Source organism: Thalassophryne amazonica, chromosome 3 (assembly GCF_902500255.1).
Source record: "Thalassophryne amazonica chromosome 3, fThaAma1.1, whole genome shotgun sequence".
Taxonomy (NCBI): Eukaryota; Metazoa; Chordata; class Actinopteri; order Batrachoidiformes; family Batrachoididae; genus Thalassophryne; species Thalassophryne amazonica.
In genome coordinates, this window is record NC_047105.1 from 121,623,990 (window position 1) to 121,648,711 (window position 24,722).

At 40.4% G+C, this 24,722-nt stretch overlaps 1 protein-coding gene across 2 annotated transcripts in view; it reads right to left on the minus strand.

The window, feature by feature from the left end:
- The window catches only part of cdk18 (cyclin dependent kinase 18), a 170,890-nt gene that overhangs the window by 65,157 nt on the left and 81,011 nt on the right, over nt 1-24,722 (minus strand). For both annotated transcript variants that reach the window (XM_034167396.1, XM_034167398.1), the window contains 2 exons: nt 22,445-22,581; nt 2,503-2,634 (listed from right to left, as the gene is read on the minus strand). In XM_034167396.1, coding sequence (XP_034023287.1) covers nt 2,503-2,634; nt 22,445-22,581 — 269 coding nt within the window. The remainder of the gene's footprint in view (nt 1-2,502; nt 2,635-22,444; nt 22,582-24,722) is intronic.

The window sequence follows — 24,722 nt, forward strand, 5'->3', positions numbered from 1 at the left end:
CCACCTGGGGGGTGTCGGCAGGGTCCCTGGGTACGAACTGCTGTGGCTCCGGACCGTTTGCGCTGCTGAGAGCGCGCCGTGTTTTCACCGCTTTTTACACCCTTCAGAAAACCATACAACATTTATCATTTATACAACCCCTGGCAAAAATTATGGAATCACCGGCCTCGGAGGATGTTCATTCAGTTGTTTAATTTTGTAGAAAAAAAGCAGATCACAGACATGACACAAAACTAAAGTCATTTCAAATGGCAACTTTCTGGCTTTAAGATACACTATAAGAAATCAAGAAAAAAAGATTGTGGCAGTCAGTAACGGTTACTTTTTTAGACCAAGCAGAGGAAAAAAATATGGAATCACTCAATTCTGAGGAAAAAATTATGGAATCACCCTGTAAATTTTCATCCCCAAAACTAACACCTGCATCATATCAGATCTGCTCGTTAGTCTGCATCTAAAAAGGAGTGATCACACCTTGGAGAGCTGTTGCACCAAGTGGACTGACATGAATCATGGCTCCAACACGAGAGATGTCAATTGAAACAAAGGAGAGGATTATCAAACTCTTAAAAGAGAGTAAATCATCACGCAATGTTGCAAAAGATGTTGGTTGTTCACAGTCAGCTGTGTCTAAACTCTGGACCAAATACAAACAACATGGGAAGGTTGTTAAAGGCAAACATACTGGTAGACCAAGGAAGACATCAAAGCGTCAAGACAGAAAACTTAAAGCAATATGTCTCAAAAATCGAAAAATGTACAACAAAACAAATGAAGAACGAATGGGAGGAAACTGGAGTCAATGTCTGTGACCGAACTGTAAGAAACCGCCTAAAGGAAATGGGATTTACATACAGAAAAGCTAAACGAAAGGCATCATTAACACCTAAACAGAAAAAAACAAGGTTACAATGGGCTAAGGAAAAGCAATTGTGGACTGTGGATGACTGGATGAAAGTCATATTCAGTGATGAATCTCGAATCTGCATTGAGCAAGGTGATGATGCTGGAACTTTTGTTTGGTGCCGTTCCAATGAGATTTATAAAGATGACTGCCTGAAGAGAACATGTAAATTTCCACAGTCATTGATGATATGGGGCTGCATGTCAGGTAAAGGCACTGGGGAGATGGCTGTCATTACATCATCAATAAATGCACAAGTTTATGTTGATATTTTGGACAATCGAAAGGATGTTTGGGGATGATGAAATCATTTTTCAAGATGATAATGCATCTTGCCATAGAGCAAAAACTGCAAAAACATTCCTTGCAAAAAGACACATAGGGTCAATGTCAATGAGCAGATCTGATTTGATGCAGGTGTTAATTTGGGGGATGAAAATTTACAGGGTGATTCCATAATTTTTTCCTCAGAATTGAGTGATTCCATATTTTTTTCCTCTGCTTGGTCTAAAAAAGTAACCGTTACTGACTGCCACAATCTTTTTTTCTTGATTTCTTATAGTGTTTCTTAAAGCCAGAAAGTTGCCATTTGAAATGACTTTAGTTTTGTGTCATGTCTGTGATCTGCTTTTTTTCTACAAAATTAAACAACTGAATGAACATCCTCTGAGGCTGGTGATTCCATAATTTTTGCCAGGGGTTGTAGGTATATGATAAAATCGTTATCAAGTTGTTTCGGCCGAAGGGTGTATGGTTTTCTTCAGGGTGTATAAAGCCATATTCATTGGTGAACAACTTGATAACTGATAATATCATTCGCTTCATTCGGCAACAACTAACAGAGGTTCATCTCAGAGATGATTACCGTGAGCTCCTGCACTTGTCACTGCTGTTTCTGGAAGCTGATTGTAATGGTGATGTACACATTCAGGCTCCTGGAGCATTCCATCGAGCTAGATGGATGGAAACGCTCATACACAGTCTGAAGATATACATCTTTTATTCCCAGTTCCAACTGACTGCACGTGAACTCTCGTCTCTTGGCCGTTTCAACACATTTGTGATACAGGTCTACCTCAAGGTTTGGTTCACATGCATGTGTGTGTCATCTGCTCCACAAAATGATCTGCAGCTACTGCGTGAGCTGGACATCTACAAGAGGACAAATGAAGCTGTTTGTCATTCTGTGGACAGTGCATTACACTGTTAAAACTGAATTTTTTACACTGCACATTGTGACTTTTTCAGTCATTTTTTTGTGTTAATGTGTTTTTGTTCAAAAATCACTCATTAAGTTCTGAACTAACTGCTAGCAACTACTAATGTTCATTGTAAGGATTTCTACAATTTTCTTATGTTTATATTACAAAACCTTGGTGCTATTGCATGAACAGGAAAATTTATTTGAGTGGCACCCTAATATATGTGTGTGTGTGAGCATAGAGAGAGAGTGAGTATACAGACAAGTATAGTGTATTTGTTTGGATAACAACTTTGGCTTTATGCTCTTTATGTATCAAAGACATGAATTGGCATGGCAAAAAAATTACAATACATGTATATAAAATGTATATATGCGACCTATGAAGGCCACTAACCAGTGAAGCACGTCGAGACATACGGCTGAGAGGTTTGCAGAGTGGTGGGTTTTCACTCTCCAGTTGCAGTTTCTCAAGAAACTCTGGAGGAAGGCGGATGTCCATTGGTAGAGACATACGCTTACTGACATCCTGTATGGAGTCAATGTGAGACAACCAAAGAATATGTTCAGTATTTAAGCAAATCATGGAATACATAACTCTAAAAACGATTCACAACACTCTTAGGTAAAAAAAAAAAAAAAATCAGTTTGCATTTTACATGGAGTGTGTCTATTTTTTATAGACTGTTGAATCTGTACTGTAAGCGAGCAAAAATAAAATGTATTTGTGACAGTTGAGCATACTTTTTCAAACAGTGATCTTGAATGCAAAATACAAGTATATGAATATAAAACCTTTTCTGCTTGTTTCCATGCTTTATGAACTTCTTGATCAAAAACAATTTAAGAGGAAATATCTATTTAAGATATAAGATCAACTTTGGGAAATTATTTCACCAGAGTACAGAAACAGTAAACAGTGAACAATGTTTTGTTTTTGGTTTTTTATAATAAGTACAACAAAATATATTTACTCTGTAACATTAATGTAAACCACCAAAGTATTGGTGTAGTTGAGATTCAGTAAATTAACAAATACTGTTAGCCCTTAAATAAGCATAACAGCATAAGGATGAACTAAGCTAGCCAGCTAGCATATGAGCTAGCTTAATAATTGAAATTACCCTGTGTATTTGTTTACTGCACTGATTTACACCAGAATGGTACTAATCAGATTTTAGAACCATGCAGAATTTTATTTGTATTCATTATTTTTAATTAGATGTTTCATGCTAGCTATCATATCTGCCACCATTTTGGACATTGCTTGTTGCTTCCACCCAGTCAAAGTTTTTTCTAGTTGCTTGGTGGTCACTAGAGCAATAAGACATTTCTTCCCTAAATGTCATAGCCAAAAGTAAAGGTTTCTTTTACTTCAACATAAGATTAGGAGTCATATACTTTGTGCCAACTAAAAGAAAATATTTTAAACCAGTTGTTTTCAAACTGTGAGGTGTGCCCCCCTATGGGGTCGTCAGAGTTCATCAGGGGTGTGTGTGTGTGGGGGGGGGGGGAGGTGCAAAAAATAACTGTAAACAATGTTAACCAACAAAAGCAGAAGGGGAAAAAAGAAAACATTGTTAGCTAACATGCCAGGAGCAAAATGGATAAATTTTTAGTGCGTAAATCTATCAGTGAGAAGACAGAGTTTGGGGCAACCAAAAAAAAGAAAGTATGATGTTGATTATTGAAAGTTAGGATTTTCATGGACTAGTTCGGAAGATGCCCCACTACCAGTGTAGTTGTGTATAAAGAGGTGCTATCTAATAATGAGACCATGTCGACTCCGGCGTCACATCAACACCAAGCACCCAAATTTGGCGACCAAGCTTTGGGAGTTTTTTGAGAGGAAGCTGAATGAACTGCGGTCAAAAAAAAAAAAAGATTCAGACATTTACTACTGTAAATGAAAAGACAACCGAGGCACCATATTGGGTTGCATTACGCATAACAAAAGCAGGTAAACCCCACAAGGCTTTGAATGATTTCATGCGGGAGACTCACATCGATTGGAGCTGCTGTTGTGGAATATGCGCTGATGTTGCCATGTCAATGAGAGGCCGCCACAGCGGCCTAGTGAAGCAGGTGCAAGCGGTTGCCCAGACGCTGTTTGGATGCACTGTGTCATCCATTGCCAGGCTCTGGCGACCAAGAAGATGCCTAAAGAGCTGCACACAGTCCTGGACGAGGCGATAAAAACTGTGAACCTAATTAAATCACGTGCCATGAATGCTCGTCTCTTCTCTATCCTTTGCAATGAGATGGCCGCTCACTTCCAACAGCTGCTGCTGCACACTGAGGTTCAATGGCTGTCCTGGGGCAAAGTCCTCATCCGCCTGTGTGATTTATGTGAGGAAGTGTTCTGATTTCTTGCTGAAATCAGCTCTCCACTGGTGAAGCATATGGAGGACATGAACTGGGTTGCAATGTTGGAGTATCTTTCTGATGCATTTGACTGGATAAACGCACTGAATAGTTCCCTGCAGGGCAAAGAGTGCCATTTCTTGATGGCGCATGATCAAGTCTCCGCGTTCAGGAAAAAGTTGGACCTGTGGTGTGCTCGGGTTAAACGGGGCTCAGTGGAAATGTTCCCGACCTTGGAGAATGGCATGGAGAAGGCAGGGCTGCAAGTGGAAACTGTACATCAGGTGATCATTGCGCATTTGGAGGGGTTGCGTGAGCAGTTTGTTGAGTATTTTGGAGAGGGTGCCTTGGCTAATCAGTGGGTGAGAAATCCATTCTCCTTCTCAGTGTTATCCCGTGGTGAGCTGACCATGCAAGAGACCCTTGTTGATCTGAACTCTAATATGGACTTGAAAAAAAAAGCGTCAGAGACTAAATATGGATAAAAGTTGAATTAATATTATTTATGTTAAAATGTGTTCGTTATGCCAAAGACATTTAAAAACACACAGAGAAGAAATAGAAATAGTGAAAATAGAAGAATAGAATGTTCTTTAAAAAACACATGTTTAAAATGTTTGAAAAGGGTGTAAAATGTGTGAAGAAATAAAGTTCTTTAAAAACATGTTTAAAATGTTTACAAAGTTACACAGTTCCTTAAAAACCCAAATATATTTAAAATGTGTTTATGATGTGTAAAAGAATAAAAAGAAACAGACAATGATGTTGAAATTGTGTGTATGTGTGTCAGTGGGCTAGGGGGGTGCAGCTATTCATTTGTCCTCTGGGGGGGGGGGGGGCCGCTCCCTCTTCCACACTTTGAAAACCCCTGTTTTAAATTATAGGAAAACAACTCTGTATCAATGTTAAATATTGTCATCCTCAACCGTGATTCAACACAATTCTGTTTTTATAGGCATTCTTTATAATACAGCCTTTTATTGTCATTGTACACATTAATACAATGAAATTTGTCTGCATTTAACCCATCCAAATGACAGTTAGACACTTATCCGAATTTAAGATCAATTTACTGCTTAATACCTGCTTGATGTGTAACAGAAATAACCCACACCCTGTTTACCAGATTATTAAATGCCCCAAACACAGATTTTTTTTAAATATACCTGCAATTAAATGATTCATTTAGATTAACTAATCACAAACCCTGTAATCAATTACATTTTTTTTAAATAACCTGAGAGCACTAATTAAAATATGTATGCTGTATGTGTGTGTGATTCAGATGGTTTTCTCAGAGACACCGCTGCAAAGGTTCATGCCACGGAATGGGATACCTGTCATTTGCTTACACGTCATACACCGGTTATGTTTCACTGTGAATTTTGAATAAACCTTTGTACTTTTTGCTAAAAATTTCTCCATTTTGTGTAACATCAATTTGATTTGTAAAAGTTACCAAGGTTTACTGATTTAAATTAAATGCTAACAGTTTGAAAAGCTGTTTAAGCAAAATCCAGTAGTAAAATAAGTTTTACATTTAATGGGGCCATAAATGTAAATGGAAGTAAACAGACAGTAAAACTGGTTGTTCAAAATATCTGAATAAATTACTTCTGGTTTGGTATAAGTCATCCAGCAGAATTATACACCACAGTACAATAGTTTGTGATAAAGCGTTACATCACATCAAACCCTAAACCTAGCATAGCCAGAATTCCTTGATGTAATGGTGCTATCACTGAAGTGACTAAACCTTTTCATGTTGAATACCATTTGCTAAAATCTCAGTTTAGACTTGATTGTTCCAGCATCTTTGTAAAGATTTTGCCAGGTGTAATGTGTAGTGTCTTCTGGAGTAGCAAATCCCAAATTAAAATTCTTAGAAATGAACCATCATTGTACCAAAACGTCAATGACAAAATGTTTTTTACTGTTGACTCAGCCAGAAATGACAAATTATGATACAATCGCATAAGTCAAAATGTTTACTGCAACTAAAAGAAGAGCAAATACCCTCCAAATAAATAAATACATAAATCTGTGCAACACAAACTATACAAAAGTTCCATGTGTCTATAGTCCTGGGGTGGGGGTGCAGGACACATGCCCCGGTCATGCATCGCGTGGATAAGCTCGCCCAGCACGTCAAGGATTGCTCGATTAAACGCAGCTTCCACCTCCGTTGCTTCTTCGAGAATCAGTCGGATGTGTCGATCACACTGAACCCAGTTCAGCTTCAACCTCAACATCACTGGATGGACAGATTCTCCTGCTGGAACAGGCTCCTTTTACTCTTGCCTGGACAATAATGAAAGTGGAAATGGGAAGTAATTAACAAAAGCAAGTTTTAAAAAATTATATATATATATATATATATATATATATATATGTATATATATACGAGGTCTGTCAATAAAGTATAGGTCCTTTTTATTTTTTTCAAAAACTATATGGATTTCATTCATATGTTTTTACGTCAGACATGCTTGAACCCTCGTGCGCATGCGTGAGTTTTTCCACGCCTGTCGGTGACGTCAATCGCCTGTGAGCACTCCTTGTGGGAGGAGTCGTCCAGCCCCTCGTCGGAATTCCTTTGTCTGAGAAGTTGCTGAGAGACTGGCGCTTTGTTTGATCAAAATTTTTTCTAAACCTGTGAGACACATCGAAGTGGACATGGTTCGAAAAATTAAGCTGGTTTTCGGTGAAAATTTTAACGGCTGATGAGAGATTTTGAGGTGATACTGTCGCTTTAAGGACTTCCCACGGTGCGAGACGTCGTGCAGCGCTCTCAGGCGCCTTCGTCAGCCTGCTTCAAGCTGAAAACCTCCACATTTCAGGCTCTATTGATCCAGGACGTCGTGAGAGAACAGAGAAGTTTCAGAAGAAGTCGGTTTCAGCATTTTATCTGGATATTCCACTGTTAAAGGAGATTTTTTTAATGAAAGACGTGCGGGTGGATTGCAGCGTCGGCTCGCAGCCGCCGCGACGCTCCGCCACAGGAAAAACACCTCTGTTGGAAGCCTTAAGGACAAGTTGGAACATGTCCAGCTGTTAAACAATTTCTCATATACTCACTCCACTGAAAGCCATCAAAAGCCGCCTGGATTTTACAAATGGTTATCAACACGGAGGTGTTTTTCCTGTGCCGCCGCACCGCGCCGGCTGCGTCCCGACGCACGGACCCGTCCGCATGTCTTTCATTAAAAAAATCTCCTTTAACAGTGGAATATCCGGATAAAATGCTGAAACCGACTTCTTCTGAAACTTCTCTGTTCTCTCACGACGTCCTGGATCAATAGAGCCTGAAATGTGGAGGTTTTCAGCTTGAAACAGGCTGACGACGGCGCCTGAGAGCGCTGCACAACGTCTCGCTCCGTGGGAAGTCCTTAAAGCGACAGTATCACCTCAAAATCTCTCATCAGCCGTTAAAATTTTCACCAAAAACCAGCTTAATTTTTCGAACCGTGTCCACTTTGATGTGTCTCACAGGTTTAGAACAAATTTTGATCAAACAAAGCGCCAGTCTCTCAGCAACTTCTCAGACAAAGGAATTCCGACGAGGGGCTGGACGACTCCTCCCACAAGGAGTGCTCACAGGCGAATGACGTCACCTACAGGCGTGGAAAAACTCACACATGCGCACGAGGGTTCAAGCGTGTCTGACGTAAAAACATATGAATGAAATCCATATAGTTTTTGAAAAAAATAAAAAGGACCTATACTTTATGGACAGCCCTCGTGTGTACATATATATATATATATATATATATATATATATATATATATATATATATGCACACACACATACGTACATACAGAGTGACCCCCCCCCCCCAAAAAAGACAAGAATTATAATAAAAAAAGTTTCTATATGATCATTCTCCAGACTTTCAGTTATCTTGGTCACTTTGCATAAAAGTTATGGTTTTTCAAAATTTTGCTCCAACAAATTAGACCATTTGGAGCATAATTTGAAAGAACCTGACTTTTATGCAAAGCAACTAAGATAACTGAAATTTTGGGAAACCTTAGTGGGATTTTTTTTTTTTTTTTTTTTACAATATTTTTATGGCTTTCTTTTCTTTTTGGGGGGGATGTCACCCTGTGTGTGTGTGTGTGTGTGTGTGTATATATATATATATATATATATATATATATATATATATATATATATACGAGGACTGTTAGAAAAGTATCGGACCTTTTTATTTTTTTCAAAAACCATATGGATTTGAATCACATGTGATTGCATCAGCAAAGCTTGAACCTTCATGCGCATGCATGAGTTTTTTCACACCTGTCGGTTGCGTCATTCGCCTGTGAGCAGGCTTTGTGTGAGCACTGATCCACCTCTCTCGTCGTTTTTTTATTGCGAATAAATGTCTGAACGATTTGGATCTTTGCTGCATCAATTTTTTTCCAGAAACTGTGAGAGACCTCCAGGTGGACACCGTTCGTAAAATTAATATGGCTTTCAGGGACGATTTTATGGGGATTGCACAGATTAAGGAGTGATCCAGACGGTTTAAAGACCGCCCACAACTGCTGAGAGCGTGCCGCGCTCTGAGCGCCGATCGACAGGCTCAAACCCCGCTGAAACAACCAGATCATTTCCAACATGAAGGCTTTGTTGATCCGGGACGTCGTTTGACTTTCACAAAAAGGCAGAAGGCGTGGACATCAGCACTTTTTCGGCACATTCCACTGTTACAGGAGTTTTTTTCATGGAAAGAAAAGCGGAGGGACACGCCATGGAGCCGTTCATTACGCAGCACAAAACCACCTCCGTGTTGGTCTCACAGGATGGCTTTCAGGTGGATTTCAGACAGCTGTCGGTTGCTTTTCAGTTGTGTGATTATCTGAGAAATTGAGCATGAGCTGGACAAGCCCCAACATGTCCTGTGAGGCTTCATCACGGCGTTGCTTTGCGCCATGCGGCTCCACCGCGACGCGCGGAACTCCTCCGCACGTCTGTCTCAATGTGCCGAAAAAGTGCTGATGTCCACGTCTTTTCACAATTCCTGTGCTAGTCAGACGACATACCGGATCAAGACAGCGTCCAGTTTAGAAATAAACGGCACATTCCACTGTTACAGGAGTTTTTGTCATGGAAAGAGGAGCGGAGTTCCACGCTTCGCGGTGGAGCCGCATGGCGCAAAGCAACGCCGTGATGAAGCCTCACAGGACATGTTGGGGCATGTCCAGCTCATGCTCAATTTCTCGGATAATCACACGACTGAAAAGCAACCGACAGCCGTCTGAAATCTACCTGAAAGCCGTCCTGTGAGACCAACACGGAGGTGGTTTTGTGCCACGTAATGAACGGTTCCGTGGTGCGTCCCTCCGCTTTTCCTTCCATGAAAAAAACTCCTGTAACAGTGGAATGTGCCGAAAAATTGCTGATGTCCATGCCTTCTGCCTTTTTGTGAAAGTCAGACGATGTCCCGGATCAACAAAGCCTTCACGTTGGAAATGATCTGGTTGTTTCAGCGGGGTTTGAGCCTGTCGATTGGCGCTCGGAGAGCGGCGCGCTCTCAGCAGTTGTGGGCGGTCTTTAAACCATCTGGATCACTCCTTAATCTGTGTAATCCCCATAAAATCATCCCTGAAAGCCATATTAATTTTACGAACGGTGTCCACCTGGAGGTCTCTCACAGTTTCTGGAAAAAAATTGATGCAGCAAAGCTCCAAATCGTTCAGACATTTATTCGCAATAAAAAAACGACGAGAGGGGTGGACCAGTGCTCACACAAAGCCTGCTCACAGGTGAATGACGCAACCAACAGGCACACGAAGGTTCAAGCTTGGCTGATGGAATCACACGATTCAAATCCATATGGTTTTTGAAAAAAAAATAAAAAGGTCTGATACTCTTCTAACAGACCTCATGTATATATATATATACACACACACACACACACTGTATTTGGGAAATACATTTTGGAGCTAAAAACTACGTGATGTGAGACTAAAGTAGATGTAAACGTTTGTCATGCTGACTTGAGGTGTTTTTCTGACAGAAGTTAATACTTTAAAGCGGAGCACAGAGATAGCTCGGTCACTGTGTCTGCATACACGAGACAACGATGTTACTTTAACACAAGTTTAGACTCAAAATCATCGTTAAAGTGTGCTTCCCACCAATGGGATAAGTAATGTTAAACGGTGCTTTCAAGCAGACTACAGACAGTCACAAAAAACACTTACCATCTGTCGCTTCCAACAAAGCCATGGCCGAGTCGCAGTCATCCTACCTCTGCGTGCTCGCCGGTCGGTGTCCGTAAACAGCGTTCCTTGGGTCGACCCGTTTCCAGCCCTTACGGTCCGACCTGCTCCGGTCGTTGTGGTCCTGTAATCACTTTTAATCTTTTTCAGCTGTTCTCTGCGTTGCTGTAATGTCTGGTGAGCCAGGTGCTGCCAAAGACTGGGAGATTGTCTCATTTCGGGTCACTTCATCCACCTCTCTGTATTCTCTCCTCCACCACCAAACACAAACGTCCGCAACTCATCCACGGACCAGAGCGAGTAAAAAAAAACAAAACAAAAAACGCCGTGAAATGAAAGAAAAACCCAGTTTCTGTAACGTCACTGTGACTATTTAAAAATGGCGGGTTTGATTCTCGTCTCGGACGGCGCACTCATGACTCGTCCAGTGATGACATTCTCTGACCAATCATTGGCCAGCAGCCTGTTGACGTCACATTTTAGTATTGGCTCGGCTCGCTTGGAACCGCTCCTGAGCAGGTACTAAAAAAAAACTCGGTACCAGGTACTAATCCTAATAGAAAAGCAAAAAAAACGAGTAGAGTCGAGCCAAGTAGTGCTACTTTTGTGAAGTAGAAAAGCGCTTTTAGATTTGGGTGCTCTTCGCCTGCAACTCCCAATGGCGCCACCCCACAGTCAGTGACATGCGCAGTGGCTCTGGACTACAAATTTCCGCTGTCGCAACAGTGGCTGCTGCCGTATTCCGATCCAGCGGAAGTGAACAAAATTGCACAGTTGACACGGTGAATGATAAAACTGAAGTGGGTAAAGCGGACCTGCTAAAATTGAGGCAGTGAATGAAAACATTCAACATTAAATCGAGTACAGTAAATGATACAATTGAAGTAGGTAAAGTAGCGGTACTAAAATAGAGGTGAATCGAGTGAATTAAATTAGCCAATGTTATATTTTTAAGACATAATATTTATAAGATTAATATTTATCATAATGTGATTTTAATGGTATCAAAATTTAACGATTCTAATTTTCAAAGGGGCAATATTAATCAGATGTTGTTTTTTACGTCACTCATTTTCATGTTTAGTACTTCACACCTTCCATTTTTATCAGGTCCAGTTTTACCCTTTTGATATTTACTGCTTTCACTTTTAACCACATTAATTGTTTTACTGCTTTCATTTTCACCACATTCAAAGTTTTACTGCTTTCATTTTCACCACATTCAAAGTTTTACTGCTTTCATTTTCACCACAATCTATGTTTTATTGCGTTCATATTTACCACATTCAATATTTCAATTAATTTTGATCACTTTGACCCTTCATAGCAGCTAGTCAAAAAGTTAGCTTTGATAACCGTTAATCTGCTAACTGAAAAGTTAACTTTTATAAAGCTAAACAGATAAACCCCTAAAAAAGTGGTGTTCATGGCAGTGTGAACAGCATTTGCCACACATTCGCGAAAAGTGCTGAATCCACTTAACAAACAAAATTTTCAGTTTTAACCCCTTAACGCCTATTGTCGCATATATGCTACAATATGTGACTCAAATATGCAACATACTATTATTATTATTATAACATAAATTATTACCAAAATACCAAAATTACTATTTATTTTTTGTGCAAAAGTGTAATTAATAATCTCAACATTATTTACCATCTACGTAAAGGCAAGAACACACACAAAACATTTTTTTTATATACAGCTATATAAATTCAGGCGTTAAGGGTTTAAAATTGCCTTTTTTTTTACAAATTAAAAAAATGACATAGTTACAAAAACAGATTTATTTGTAAAACCCACCAAATGTTTCAGTAAGTTTTGTGTTATACCGACCAACCAACCACTCATGCCATGAAACTAATTTACCTTTTTTTTTATTTCTCTTCAATTTCTTTTTTACAGAGTGCAATGGGCCCCAACCCTGGGGTCTACAGTTGCATCCTAATCATTAATCATTATTGGCATTGTATCCGAGGGCTCTCTTCAAGATGGTAACTGTTCCTTTAACTGCGGATATCTGCACCTCATGGGCACTTGGGTGACCAGGGATTGCCTCAAGATATTTCTTCAGGTTCTTCTTCATAAGCCCTTATTTACCCATAATGCATTGCGGCATGTGTGTAAACGCTAAAACCTTCAAAATGAGGGCATTATTTTAAAACTAAAACATATAGCTGATATTTTCACTTTGTGAAACAACAGGCGTGACGTTAATTTCAATAACTTGTCTGGACTTCATTTGTTTAAAATTTTAACCATCCATCCATTTTCTTCCGCTTTATCCGGAGTTGGGTCGTGGGGGCAGCAGCTCAAGCAAAGCCGCCCAGACCTCCCTATCCACACACACCTCCCCCAGCTCCTCCGGGGGAACCCCAAGGCGTTCCCAAGCCAGCCAAGAGATGTAGTCCCTCCAGCGTGTCCTGGGTCTTCCCCGGGGCCTCCTCCCAATGGGACGTGCCCGGAATACCTCTCCAGCGAGGCGTCCAGGGGGCATCCGGAAAAGATGCCCGAGCCACCTCAACTGACTCCTTTCGACGTGGAGGAGCAGCGGCTCGACTCCGAGCTCCTCCCGAGTGACTGAGCTCCTCACCCTATCTCAAAGGGAGCGCCCAGCCACCCTGCAGAGGAAACTCATCTCGGCTGCTTGTACTCCCAATCTCGTTCTTTCGGTCATGAGCTAAATCTCATGACCATAGGTGAGGATTGGAACGTAGATCGATCGGTAAATCAAGAGCTTTGCCCCCCTACTCAGCTCTCTCTTCACCATGACGGTCCAATACAGCGACCGCATCACTGCAGATGCTGCACCGATCCGTCTAGCGCACCTCCAAATCCGAGGCCATGGTTCTTGACCGGAAAAAGGTGCTTTGCCCTCTTCAGGTCGGTGGAGTGTCCTTGCCTCAAGTGGAGGAGTTTAAGTATCTCAGGGTCTTGATCACTAGTGAGGGACGGATGGAGCGTGAAAATTTTAACCATAAGTCAAAAATGTCTGTGCATGACCTGTGTGATATGCCAGCAAGTCAGTATGGTGTAAAGAGAAATGATCTTTTTTCCCTCTCTCTCTCTTCCTTTTTCTCAGGTAGTCAGCTCTTCTCTGCGTGCAGAGGATAAAACTGTACCACTCATAGCTGTCTTTCTGCTACAAAACACGTAACAGGCAGGTACTAAAATCTTTGCTTTCAGACTTCACAAATGTTTTTTAACTGTTAAGCTTTATTCAATACTAGCTGGGGTACCCGGCGCTGCCCGGGTTAACCTGTTTTAGACATAAGCCAAATGCCAGTCATTTTAATCAAAACATTTGCCAACATTTGTTTCTGTTATGCTGATGTCTTATAAATATAATAGTTAATGGGCTAAAGTTTGTCCAGCAGAACTATAAGGGTGGACTCCCCAAACTAAATGGAAATACTTGGTTAAAAGACAAACACATTTGAAGTCCTTCATGCAGACTTTGTTTTGAATCAAATTTATAACAAAATTACACACAAAAGGTAGGTAACGGTAAATGTAAATATCAATGAATCAAAACTGAGGTATTGGTGTATTTCACTGTTTTTACATTGCAATTTTACAAACATAAAACAAATGTATTCAGATAGGAAGGCAATCTGGGTTGTACAGGACAGTCAGGTGCTTAACAGTTGAACATAAAGTAGCTGAAGAATGGGACTAAATAAACAGAGATGGCCAACACATATACAGGGCTGGAAATTTGAATCTGCCTGGTTATACCCACAGCCTCAGCCTAAGCATGTTGTTGTTTTGCTGAGTGTGCTGTGGCTGTGCTGTGCTGTGCTGAGTGTGCTGTAGAAAGGGATTAAATAAACGGAGATGGCCAACACATATACAGGGCTGGAAATTTGAATCTGCCTGGTCATACCCACAGCCGGCTATTTTGGGGGTAATTTTCAGTTCAACTTTAAAAAAATGGTACCAGTTTGTTCCCCATGTCATGAGGATTCAGAATATATATAGTTTTTAGGGATACATATTATTGGGAGTTTATCCCGGACAGGCAGAAAGACAGACAGAAGTGGTAGCATTAAAAGCACATGGTACAACACGGTATGGTCTTACATAAAGGGCTATTTTGGGGTCATTTTCAGTTCAACTTTTAAAGAAATAGTACCAGTTTGTTCTCCTTGTCATGAGGATTCAGAATATATATAGTTTTTAGGGCTACATATTATAGTTTGGGAGTTTATTGCACATGGTACAACACTGTATGGTCTTACATAAATGGCTATTTTGTGGGTAATTTTCAGTTAAACTTTAAAAAAAAAAAGTACCAGTTTGTTCCCCCATGAGGATTCAGAATATATATAGTTTTTAGTGCTACATATTACACAGATAGACAGACAGACAGAAGTAGCCCTTTATATATATATATAGATGCCTGCAAAAATAAGTTGGCACTCTAAAAATGATCGGAACTAAATTCATCAGAAGATAATTGGTCCGCTGATGGTTTTCAAAGTTATTTGAAAAACTAATCCATGAATGAAAATGTTAGCTTTGGTCATTAGTGGTTAGGCAATTTGTGGAACTGTGCCCACCACTGGTTATACCCCGCTTCACACTAGAGGCCAAATGAGCCCGAATCATGTCTGAATGGAAATTAGACCCAATTGTCAGGAATTTAGGGATTCCATCATCTACAGTCCAGAATATACTCAGAAGATTCAGAGAATCTGGAGAGCTTTATACACGTAAGCGGCAAGGCCAAAAACCAACAATGAATGCCCGTGACCTTCGATCCCTCAGGTGGCACTGCATTAAAAACCGTCATCATTGTGTAAAGGATCTTACCGCTTGGGCTCAGGAACACTTCAGAAAACCATTGTCAGTTAACAAAGTGTGTCGCTACATCTACAAGTGCAAGTTAAAACTCCATCATGCAAAGTGAAAGCCATATATGAAACAACATCCAGAAACACCACCACCTTCTCTGGGCCCGAGCTCATTTAAAATTGACAGACATAAAGTGGAAAAGTGTGCTGTGGTCTGATGAGTCCACATTTCAAATTGTTTTTGGAAATCATGGACGTCGTGTCCTCCGGACAAAAAAGGAAAAAGACCATCCAGATTGTTACCAGTGCAAAGTTCAAAGGCCAGCATCTGTGATGGTATGGGGGTGTGTTAGTGCCCATGACATGGGCAACTTACACATCTGTGATGGCACCATCAATGCTGAAAGGTACATCAAGGTTTTGGAGCAACACATGCTGCCATCCAAGCAAAGTCTTTTTCAGGGACGTCCCTGCTTATTTCAGCCGCATTCTGCATGTGTTACAACAGTGTGGTTTCGTAGTAAAAGAGTGCGGGTTCTAGACTGGTCTGCCTGCAGTCCAGACCTGTCGGCCATTGAAAATGTGTGGCGCATTATGAAGCACAAAATCCGACAACAGAGATCCCGGATTGCTGTACAACTGAAGTTGTACATCAAGCAAGAATAGGAAAGAATTTCACCTACAAAGCTTCAAAAATTAGTGTCCTCAGTTCCCAAACACTTATTGAGTGTTGTTACAAGGAAAGGTGATGTAACACAGTAGTAAACATACCACTGTCCCAGCTTTTTTGAAACATGTTGCAGGCATCCATTTCAACTTCATATATATATATATATATATATGGAATTGGATTAGAATGGGAATAGCCCTGTTGTGTCTGATGATTTGTGGATGTTCAAGCTGGATTATGTTCGCAAATATCCATTTTACGTAAAACTCAATTTGTGACCAGAAATTCCAGCATGAACATCCGCAAATCATCAGACAATACAGGGTTATTCCCTAAGTACCATACTATGCCAGTATGCTAACCATACGAAAGGGAAAATAAGTGGTTCTTAAGTTTGGACTTGAAAGTCTCAACAGAATCTGACTGTTATTGACGCAGGGAGATCATTCCACAAAGCAGGTGCACGATAAGAGAAAGCTCTGTGACCCAAAGAATTTTTATTCACGCTAGGGGCACAAAGTAGACCTACACCCTGAGAATGCAAAGCTCGGGCCAGTACGTAAGGTTTAATTAGGTCAACTAAGTAGGGAGGTGCTAGTCTGTGAATAATGAATTGAGCAAGGAAGCTCTGCTATTTTTTTCAAAAGCCAATTAATGTTTGTAACTTTCAGAATGTCCATCCATCCATCATTCATCCATTTTTCAAATGTGCTTACTCCAACTAAGGGTCAGTAATCACATCACTGTAACGGGCCAAGCAGTTACTACACCTATTTCCACAGCAAAATGTTTCCAGTTCAAGACCACCTCTGCCCATTGTTGGTGTACCAGTTCTGTCAAAAAGGGCAAATTAACATGCAGATCCATACTGGATCTGCTGTGGCCTTCCCAAGGGAGAAGCTGAAAGAACTTTCTCTTCACACTGCTGAAATGCCTTTCCATAATGAGTGTAATATCCCTTCTATGTGTCTCTCTGTGTACTAAATGTAATTTAAATCTCATTGACTTGAAAATTGACACAATGATGGTGTGACCACAGTTCAGTGTTCAATAAAGGTCATCCACATCTGCGTTTGATTTACAGATTCTTAACATATCATTTTATTATTATTATTATTATTATTATTAATAATATGTATCTGTCGCAGACATGAACGAGCAAAGCTCTTCAGCATCTCACCATGTCATTTAGGTCCTTTTTTGGAGCAAATGCTTCAGGGGAGTATGAGCATGGCTAAAACCTTTCAGCTCCCCCGGACTCCCTGCCTTTTTAAACATTTCTTTGTTTTTGCCTTTCAGCTTCTGGGGGAGCTCCACCGCCCCCCCCCCCCCCCCCAAGACCCCTCTAATTACACCACTTTTAACTCCCTGCCACTTTTTTATGTAGATGTAAATTAATATTCAAATTTTTCAGCTAGTTGACAGTAGGCCTGTACAATATGGCCAAATTATCATATTGTCATATTAGTATAATATACGATATGACTATAATTTCACACAAACTGCAGCAACAGTGCAAATTAAACGTTCTTAAACAAAACAGTAATAATACCACACTCATTTTGCACTCATCCTAAGATTAGGATACAGTGCCCTCTGAAAATATTGGAATACTTGGTATTTCACACATTATATGTTCGATGTCGCTGACATTAATGAGCAAGGCTCTTCACTATCTGTGTATATATCATCAAACAATAATTTAAAATTTAATAATTGTTGCAGAACCTACCATCGGTTTGTGGCTTTGTCTACCATCAGTTTGTGGCTCTTTACGACAATGTTGTCCGGTTTGTGGCTTTGTCTACCATTAGTTTGTGGCTTTTTAAGGCTTTTTACGACAATGTTGTCCGGTTTGTGGCTTTGTCTACCATCAGTTTGTGGCTTTTTAAGGCTTTTTACGACAATGTTGTCCAGTTTGTGGCTTTGTCTACCATCAGTTTGTGGCTTTTTAAGGCTTTTTACGACAATGTTGTCCGGTTTGTGGCTTTGTCTACCATCAGTTTGTGGCTTTTTATGACAATGTTGTCCGGTTTGTGGCTTTGTCTACCATCAGTTTGTGGCTTTTTATGGCTTTTTACGACAATGTTGTCCGGTTTGTGGCTTTGTCTACCATCAGTTTGTGGCTTTTTATGGCTTTTTACGACAATGTTGTCCGGTTTGTGGCTTTGTCTACCATCAGTTTGTGGCTTTTTAAGGCTTTTTACGACAATGTTGTCCGGTTTGTGGCTTTGTCTACCATCAGTTTGTGGCTTTTTAAGGCTTTTTACGACAATGTTGTCCGGTTTGTGGCTTTGTCTACCATCAGTTTGTGGCTCTTTACGACAATGTTGTCCGGTTTGTGGCTTTGTCTACCATCAGTTTGTGGCTTTTTAAGGCTTTTTACGACAATGTTGTCCGGTTTGTGGCTTTGTCTACCATCAGTTTGTGACTCTTTACGACAATGTTGTCCAGTTTGTGGCTTTGTCTACCATCAGTTTGTGGCTTTTTAAGGCTTTTTACGACAATGTTGTCCGGTTTGTGGCTTTGTCTACCATCAGTTTGTGGCTCTTTACGACAATGTTGTCCGGTTTGTGGCTTTGTCTACCATCAGTTTGTGGCTCTTTACGACAATGTTGTCCGGTTTGTGGCTTTGTCTACCATCAGTTTGTGGCTTTTTATGGCTTTTTACGACAATGTTGTCCGGTTTGTGGCTTTGTCTACCATCAGTTTGTGGCTTTTTATGGCTTTTTACGACAATGTTGTCCGGTTTGTGGCTTTGTCTACCATCAGTTTGTGGCTTTTTATGGCTTTTTACGACAATGTTGTCCGGTTTGTGGCTTTGTCTACCATCAGTTTGTGGCTTTTTATGGCTTTTTACGACAATGTTGTCCGGTTTGTGGCTTTGTCTACCATCAGTTTGTGGCTTTTTATGGCTTTTTACGACAATGTTGTCCGGTTTGTGGCTTTGTCTACCATCAGTTTGTGGCTTTTTAAGGCTTTTTACGACAATGTTGTCCGGTTTGTGGCTTTGTCTACCATCAGTTTGTGGCTCTTTACGACAATGTTGTCCGGTTTGTGGCTTTGTCTACCATCAGTTTGTGGCTTTTTAAGGCTTTTTACGACAATGTTGTCCATTTGTGGCTTTGTCTACCATCAGTTTGTGGCTCTTTACGGCAATGTTGTCCGGTTTGTGGCTTTGTCTACCATCAGTTTTTGGCTTTTTAAGGCTTTTTACGACAATGTTGTCCGGTTTGTGGCTTTGTCTACCATCAGTTTGTGGCTTTTTAAGGCTTTTTACGACAATGTTGTCCGGTTTGTGGCTTTCTCTACCATCAGTTTGTGGCTTTTTATGGCTTTTTACGACAATGTTGTCCGGTTTGTGGCTTTGTCTACCATCAGTTTGTGGCTTTTTATGGCTTTTTACGACAATGTTGTCCGGTTTGTGGCTTTGTCTACCATCAGTTTGTGGCTTTTTACGACAATGTTGTCCGGTTTGTGGCTTTGTCTACCATCAGTTTGTGGCTTTTTATGGCTTTTTACGACAATGTTGTCCGGTTTGTGGCTTTGTCTACCATCAGTTTGTGGCTTTTTATGGCTTTTTACGACAATGTTGTCCGGTTTGTGGCTTTGTCTACCATCAGTTTGTGGCTTTTTAAGGCTTTTTACGACAATGTTGTCCAGTTTGTGGCTTTGTCTACCATCAGTTTGTGGCTCTTTACGACAATGTTGTCCGGTTTGTGGCTTTGTCTACCATCAGTTTGTGGCTTTTTAAGGCTTTTTACGACAATGTTGTCCGGTTTGTGGCTTTGTCTACCATCAGTTTGTGGCTCTTTACGACAATGTTGTCCGGTTTGTGGCTTTGTCTACCATCAGTTTTTGGCTTTTTAAGGCTTTTTACGACAATGTTGTCCGGTTTGTGGCTTTGTCTACCATCAGTTTGTGGCGTTTTAAGGCTTTTTACGACAATGTTGTCCGGTTTGTGGCTTTCTCTACCATCAGTTTGTGGCTTTTTATGGCTTTTTACGACAATGTTGTCCGGTTTGTGGCTTTGTCTACCATCAGTTTGTGGCTTTTTATGGCTTTTTACGACAATGTTGTCCGGTTTGTGGCTTTGTCTACCATCAGTTTGTGGCTTTTTTTGGCTTTTTACGACAATGTTGTCCGGTTTGTGGCTTTGTCTACCATCAGTTTGTGGCTTTTTATGGCTTTTTACGACAATGTTGTCCGGTTTGTGGCTTTGTCTACCATCAGTTTGTGGCTTTTTATGGCTTTTTACGACAATGTTGTCCGGTTTGTGGCTTTGTCTACCATCAGTTTGTGGCTTTTTATGGCTTTTTACGACAATGTTGTCCGGTTTGTGGCTTTGTCTACCATCAGTTTGTGGCTTTTTATGGCTTTTTACGACAATGTTGTCCGGTTTGTGGCTTTGTCTACCATTAGTTTGTGGCTTTTTATGGCTTTTTACGACAATGTTGTCCGGTTTGTGGCTTTGTCTACCATCAGTTTGTGGCTTTTTATGGCTTTTTACGACAATGTTGTCCGGTTTGTGGCTTTGTCTACCATCAGTTTGTGGCTTTTTATGGCTTTTTACGACAATGTTGTCCGGTTTGTGGCCTTGTCTACCATCAGTTTGTGGCTTTTTATGTCTTTTTACGACAATGTTGTCCGGTTTGTGGCTTTTTAAGGCTTTTTACGACAATGTTGTCCGGTTTGTGGCTTTGTCTACCATCAGTTTGTGGCTTTTTAAGGCTTTTTACGACAATGTTGTCCGGTTTGTGGCTTTGTCTACCATCAGTTTGTGGCTTTTTAAGGCTTTTTACGACAATGTTGTCCGGTTTGTGGCTTTGTCTACCATCAGTTTGTGGCTTTTTATGGCTTTTTATGACAATGTTGTCCGGTTTGTGGCTTTGTCTACCATCAGTTTGTGGCTTTTTATGTCTTTTTACGACAATGTTGTCCGGTTTGTGGCTTTTTAAGGCTTTTTACGACAATGTTGTCCGGTTTGTGGCTTTGTCTACCATCAGTTTGTGGCTTTTTATGGCTTTTTACAACAATGTTGTCCGGTTTGTGGCTTTGTCTACCATCAGTTTGTGGCTTTTTAAGGCTTTTTACGACAATGTTGTCCGGTTTGTGGCTTTGTCTACCATCAGTTTGTGGCTTTTTAAGGCTTTTTATGACAATGTTGTCCGGTTTGTGGCTTTGTCTACCATCAGTTTGTGGCTTTTTAAGGCTTTTTACGACAATGTTGTCCGGTTTGTGGCTTTGTCTACCATCAGTTTGTGGCTTTTTAAGGCTTTTTACGACAATGTTCTCTGGTTTGTGGCTTTGTCTACCATCAGTTTGTGGCTTTTTACGGCTTTTTACGACAATGTTGTCCGATTTCTGGCTTTTTCCCCTATGGGCAAATTTGTTGTGCCATTTCCGGATTGTTTTGTGCCCCTTCCAGTTTGTGCCTTCATTGTTTTGTGACATTACTGGTAGAGTGAGCTTTGCGCCACTGCGTGGAGCTTTGCTCGCAGTATTGCAGCTACTACTACTACTATTACATTTAGACATATTGTGTGAACAGTAACACAGTTTTTAAGACACGACCAGACAGTGTTGTATAGCTGGTAACGACGGAGATGATTATTGTGTTTGCCTATGGGCATGCTGCAGTAAATTTATGAACTAATAATTTAAACACTTTCACATGTATGTCAGTGATTTCTTGCACATGTAATGCTTAGCTAAAATGCACCTTCTCTTTTTAAAGATGATCAATTTGCCTGAAATAACTGGGATTGAGTAATTCATCTGGAACTCTGCTGTGTTAATGGAAATATAATAGGTGTCTTTCTACAGAAATGACTGACATAAGTTTGGATTTCTTAGTTGCAGTCTGGAGCCTGGCCTTGGTGGTGTTGTGGCGTTGTTGTGACATTTCTGTGTAGAAGGTTCAAAGTTTCTCTTAAGTGCTCATTTCGTTCTGGCAAAGCTTGATTTGATCGACTGGTTTAAGCTGTGTGGAGTCTGACAAAACCTCAGAGTGATTCACACTTAATCCATTGAGACTATTTCTGAAAAGGTAGAGTTGTGAACTATCTGACACTTCCAACAAAATAAGTCTGATGCTGCTGCAGGGAGCGTGAAAACCTTCAGAGGTGACTCATCTCTTTGAGCTGCAGAGGTGGAAATGGAAAATAGATTGTTACTGCACTTGAGTTTAAATATTTTTTTAAAGACATGACCAGAAATCAAAGGAGCTAATTTGCCTATCTGTCCCTGTACAGGAGCCTTTGACACTGCAGAGTTACCTCCATGGAGAAACGTCTGTGCTGGGCTTTGCTGTGGTAGTGGAGGTGGGATGGAGACTGAGCTTCCGGTGTTGCTCGATCAGGACTCATCGGACTGACATCGTGAGAACGTGGACTCAGCCGGTCTGGAGCCAGACCTGACGGAGGAAAAAAACCACAGTCAGTCACTGTGTGAATGTCTGACACCATCAGTGGTAAATTCCAAACATACAACTGTCCTGCTCAGCATTCATTTTTGAGAAGAAATGCTTTCTTTAGTCATAAGCCCCTCCCACAAATAAGGCATGTGCGTGATGTTTCGAGGCATGTGTACCACTCATTTCTCCACTAATCTGCCACATAGTGCAGCAGATAACTGAAACAATCATGCAAATGGTGATAAAAGCATCAAATTCGGCAGATATACTCCTTAGACACTCCTCTTTTGAAAAAAACAATTGGCCACTTGACTTTTCAATTGGTGGTCAGGTAGGGGTCAATTGAAGAATTACACAGAGGTGAAAATTAAAAGATGCTCCAATCATATTGAAAAATGTTCCACATTATTTGTCTGATCATAAAGATTCCAAAAAGGTATAGTTTGGACTATCTGTGACTGAATTCTATGGAGTTATGGGATAAAAACAGCAAGCATGGTGACAAAGGTCAGTTTCATTTTGTAGAGGGGTCAAAATTTAAAGTTGCTCCAATTTTGGTAAAAAGTGATGCAAATTATTGGTTGAGATAATAGGATTAATAAATGGAATAGTTTTGACAGTGTTGAATGCTTGGTCTCCAAAGTAAAGGTCAAACAAGGTCTACGTCTATTGGATTCTATGACATGTGACATATGTTACCCCATAACGTGATAAGTAAGGATGATACATGGTCCAAACTATTCCTTTTTAAAACCGTGCTAACTCAACTAGTAATTTGCATCACTTTTTACCAAAATTAGAGCAACTTTAACTTTTGACCCCTGTACAAACCGACACTGACCTTTGTCACCATTCTTGCTGTTTTTATCCCATAACTCCATAGAATTCAGTTACAGACCGTCCAAACCATACCTTTTTGGAATCTTTATGATCAGGCAAGTAATGTGGCATAGGTTTCAATATGATTGGAGCATCTTTTAATTTTGACTCCTGTGTAATTCTTCAATTGACCTCTACCTGAACGCCAACTGAAAATTCAAGTGGCCAATCGTGTTTTTTTTTAAAGAGGATTGTCTGGGAGTATTTCTGCCGAATTTGATGCTTTTATCACCATTTGCAGGATTCCGCTCTAAATATTCTCTTATCTGCTGCACTACAAAAGTGTCACACAATCTCACATGGCTGATGGCACTTGCAAGGATGCAGTGAGTGTTTTAGCCATATCTGTGTGACAGGCTGGAAAGTACGAGATTATTATTGACAAAACTCCATAACCATGATAAAATCCAGGAAGCAACAGATGACACATTATGTTAAATGCTACCAAACATGCTGGCAGTTGCATTATTGAGCCTTCTGTTGCCTTCTCTGTGAGAGTAGCTATAGTGATATTATCTTCTGTAGAGGTATAATAATCACAAAACACAGCTTGGATCAGATCATGGTTTTTCATCACAGATCGGACAACAAACAAACAAAACAAACAGGGCAAGACAAATATTGTAATTTGCTTTCTATTTTAAACAATGAAAACTCCCTCTGCTTGGTCTAAAAAAGTAACCGTTACTGACTACCACAAAATTTTTTTTCCTGATTTCTTATAGTGTTTCTTAAAGCCAGAAAGTTGCCATTTGTAATGACTTTAGTTTTGTGTCATGTCTGTGATCTGCTTTTTTCTACAAAATTAAACAACTGAATGAACATCATTCAGCAAACATTTTTTGCCAGGGATTGTATATGACCACCACTAACTGTTAGGCTACACAGCAAGACACGTGGGCTGCTGTATCTTAAAGAGAAGACATTAAGTGTTATAAATGTTTTATAATCACGAAAATAACTTAAGACTGCTTCTTTTGCAATGTTATTATCTTTTCCAAAGCCTAAGGTAGGGACATACCATTACACCTTTAACACCGCTATGCATTCATTATAGTTAGTTCAGTCCAACCAAGCCCTGTGCGCTCAGATGGGACTTGCGCTACCCGTGAGTGAAAAGATGGACAGAAAAAAAGCCAGGTGGAGCTGAAAAAGCTAGAGTAAGAAAGAAAGCTTTGGAGGAAGATGCTGCCAAGTGTGCAAAGCTCACAGATATTTTTTCAAGAAGACAGAGCGAAGAGGGAAATGGTAAATAGGGCCGG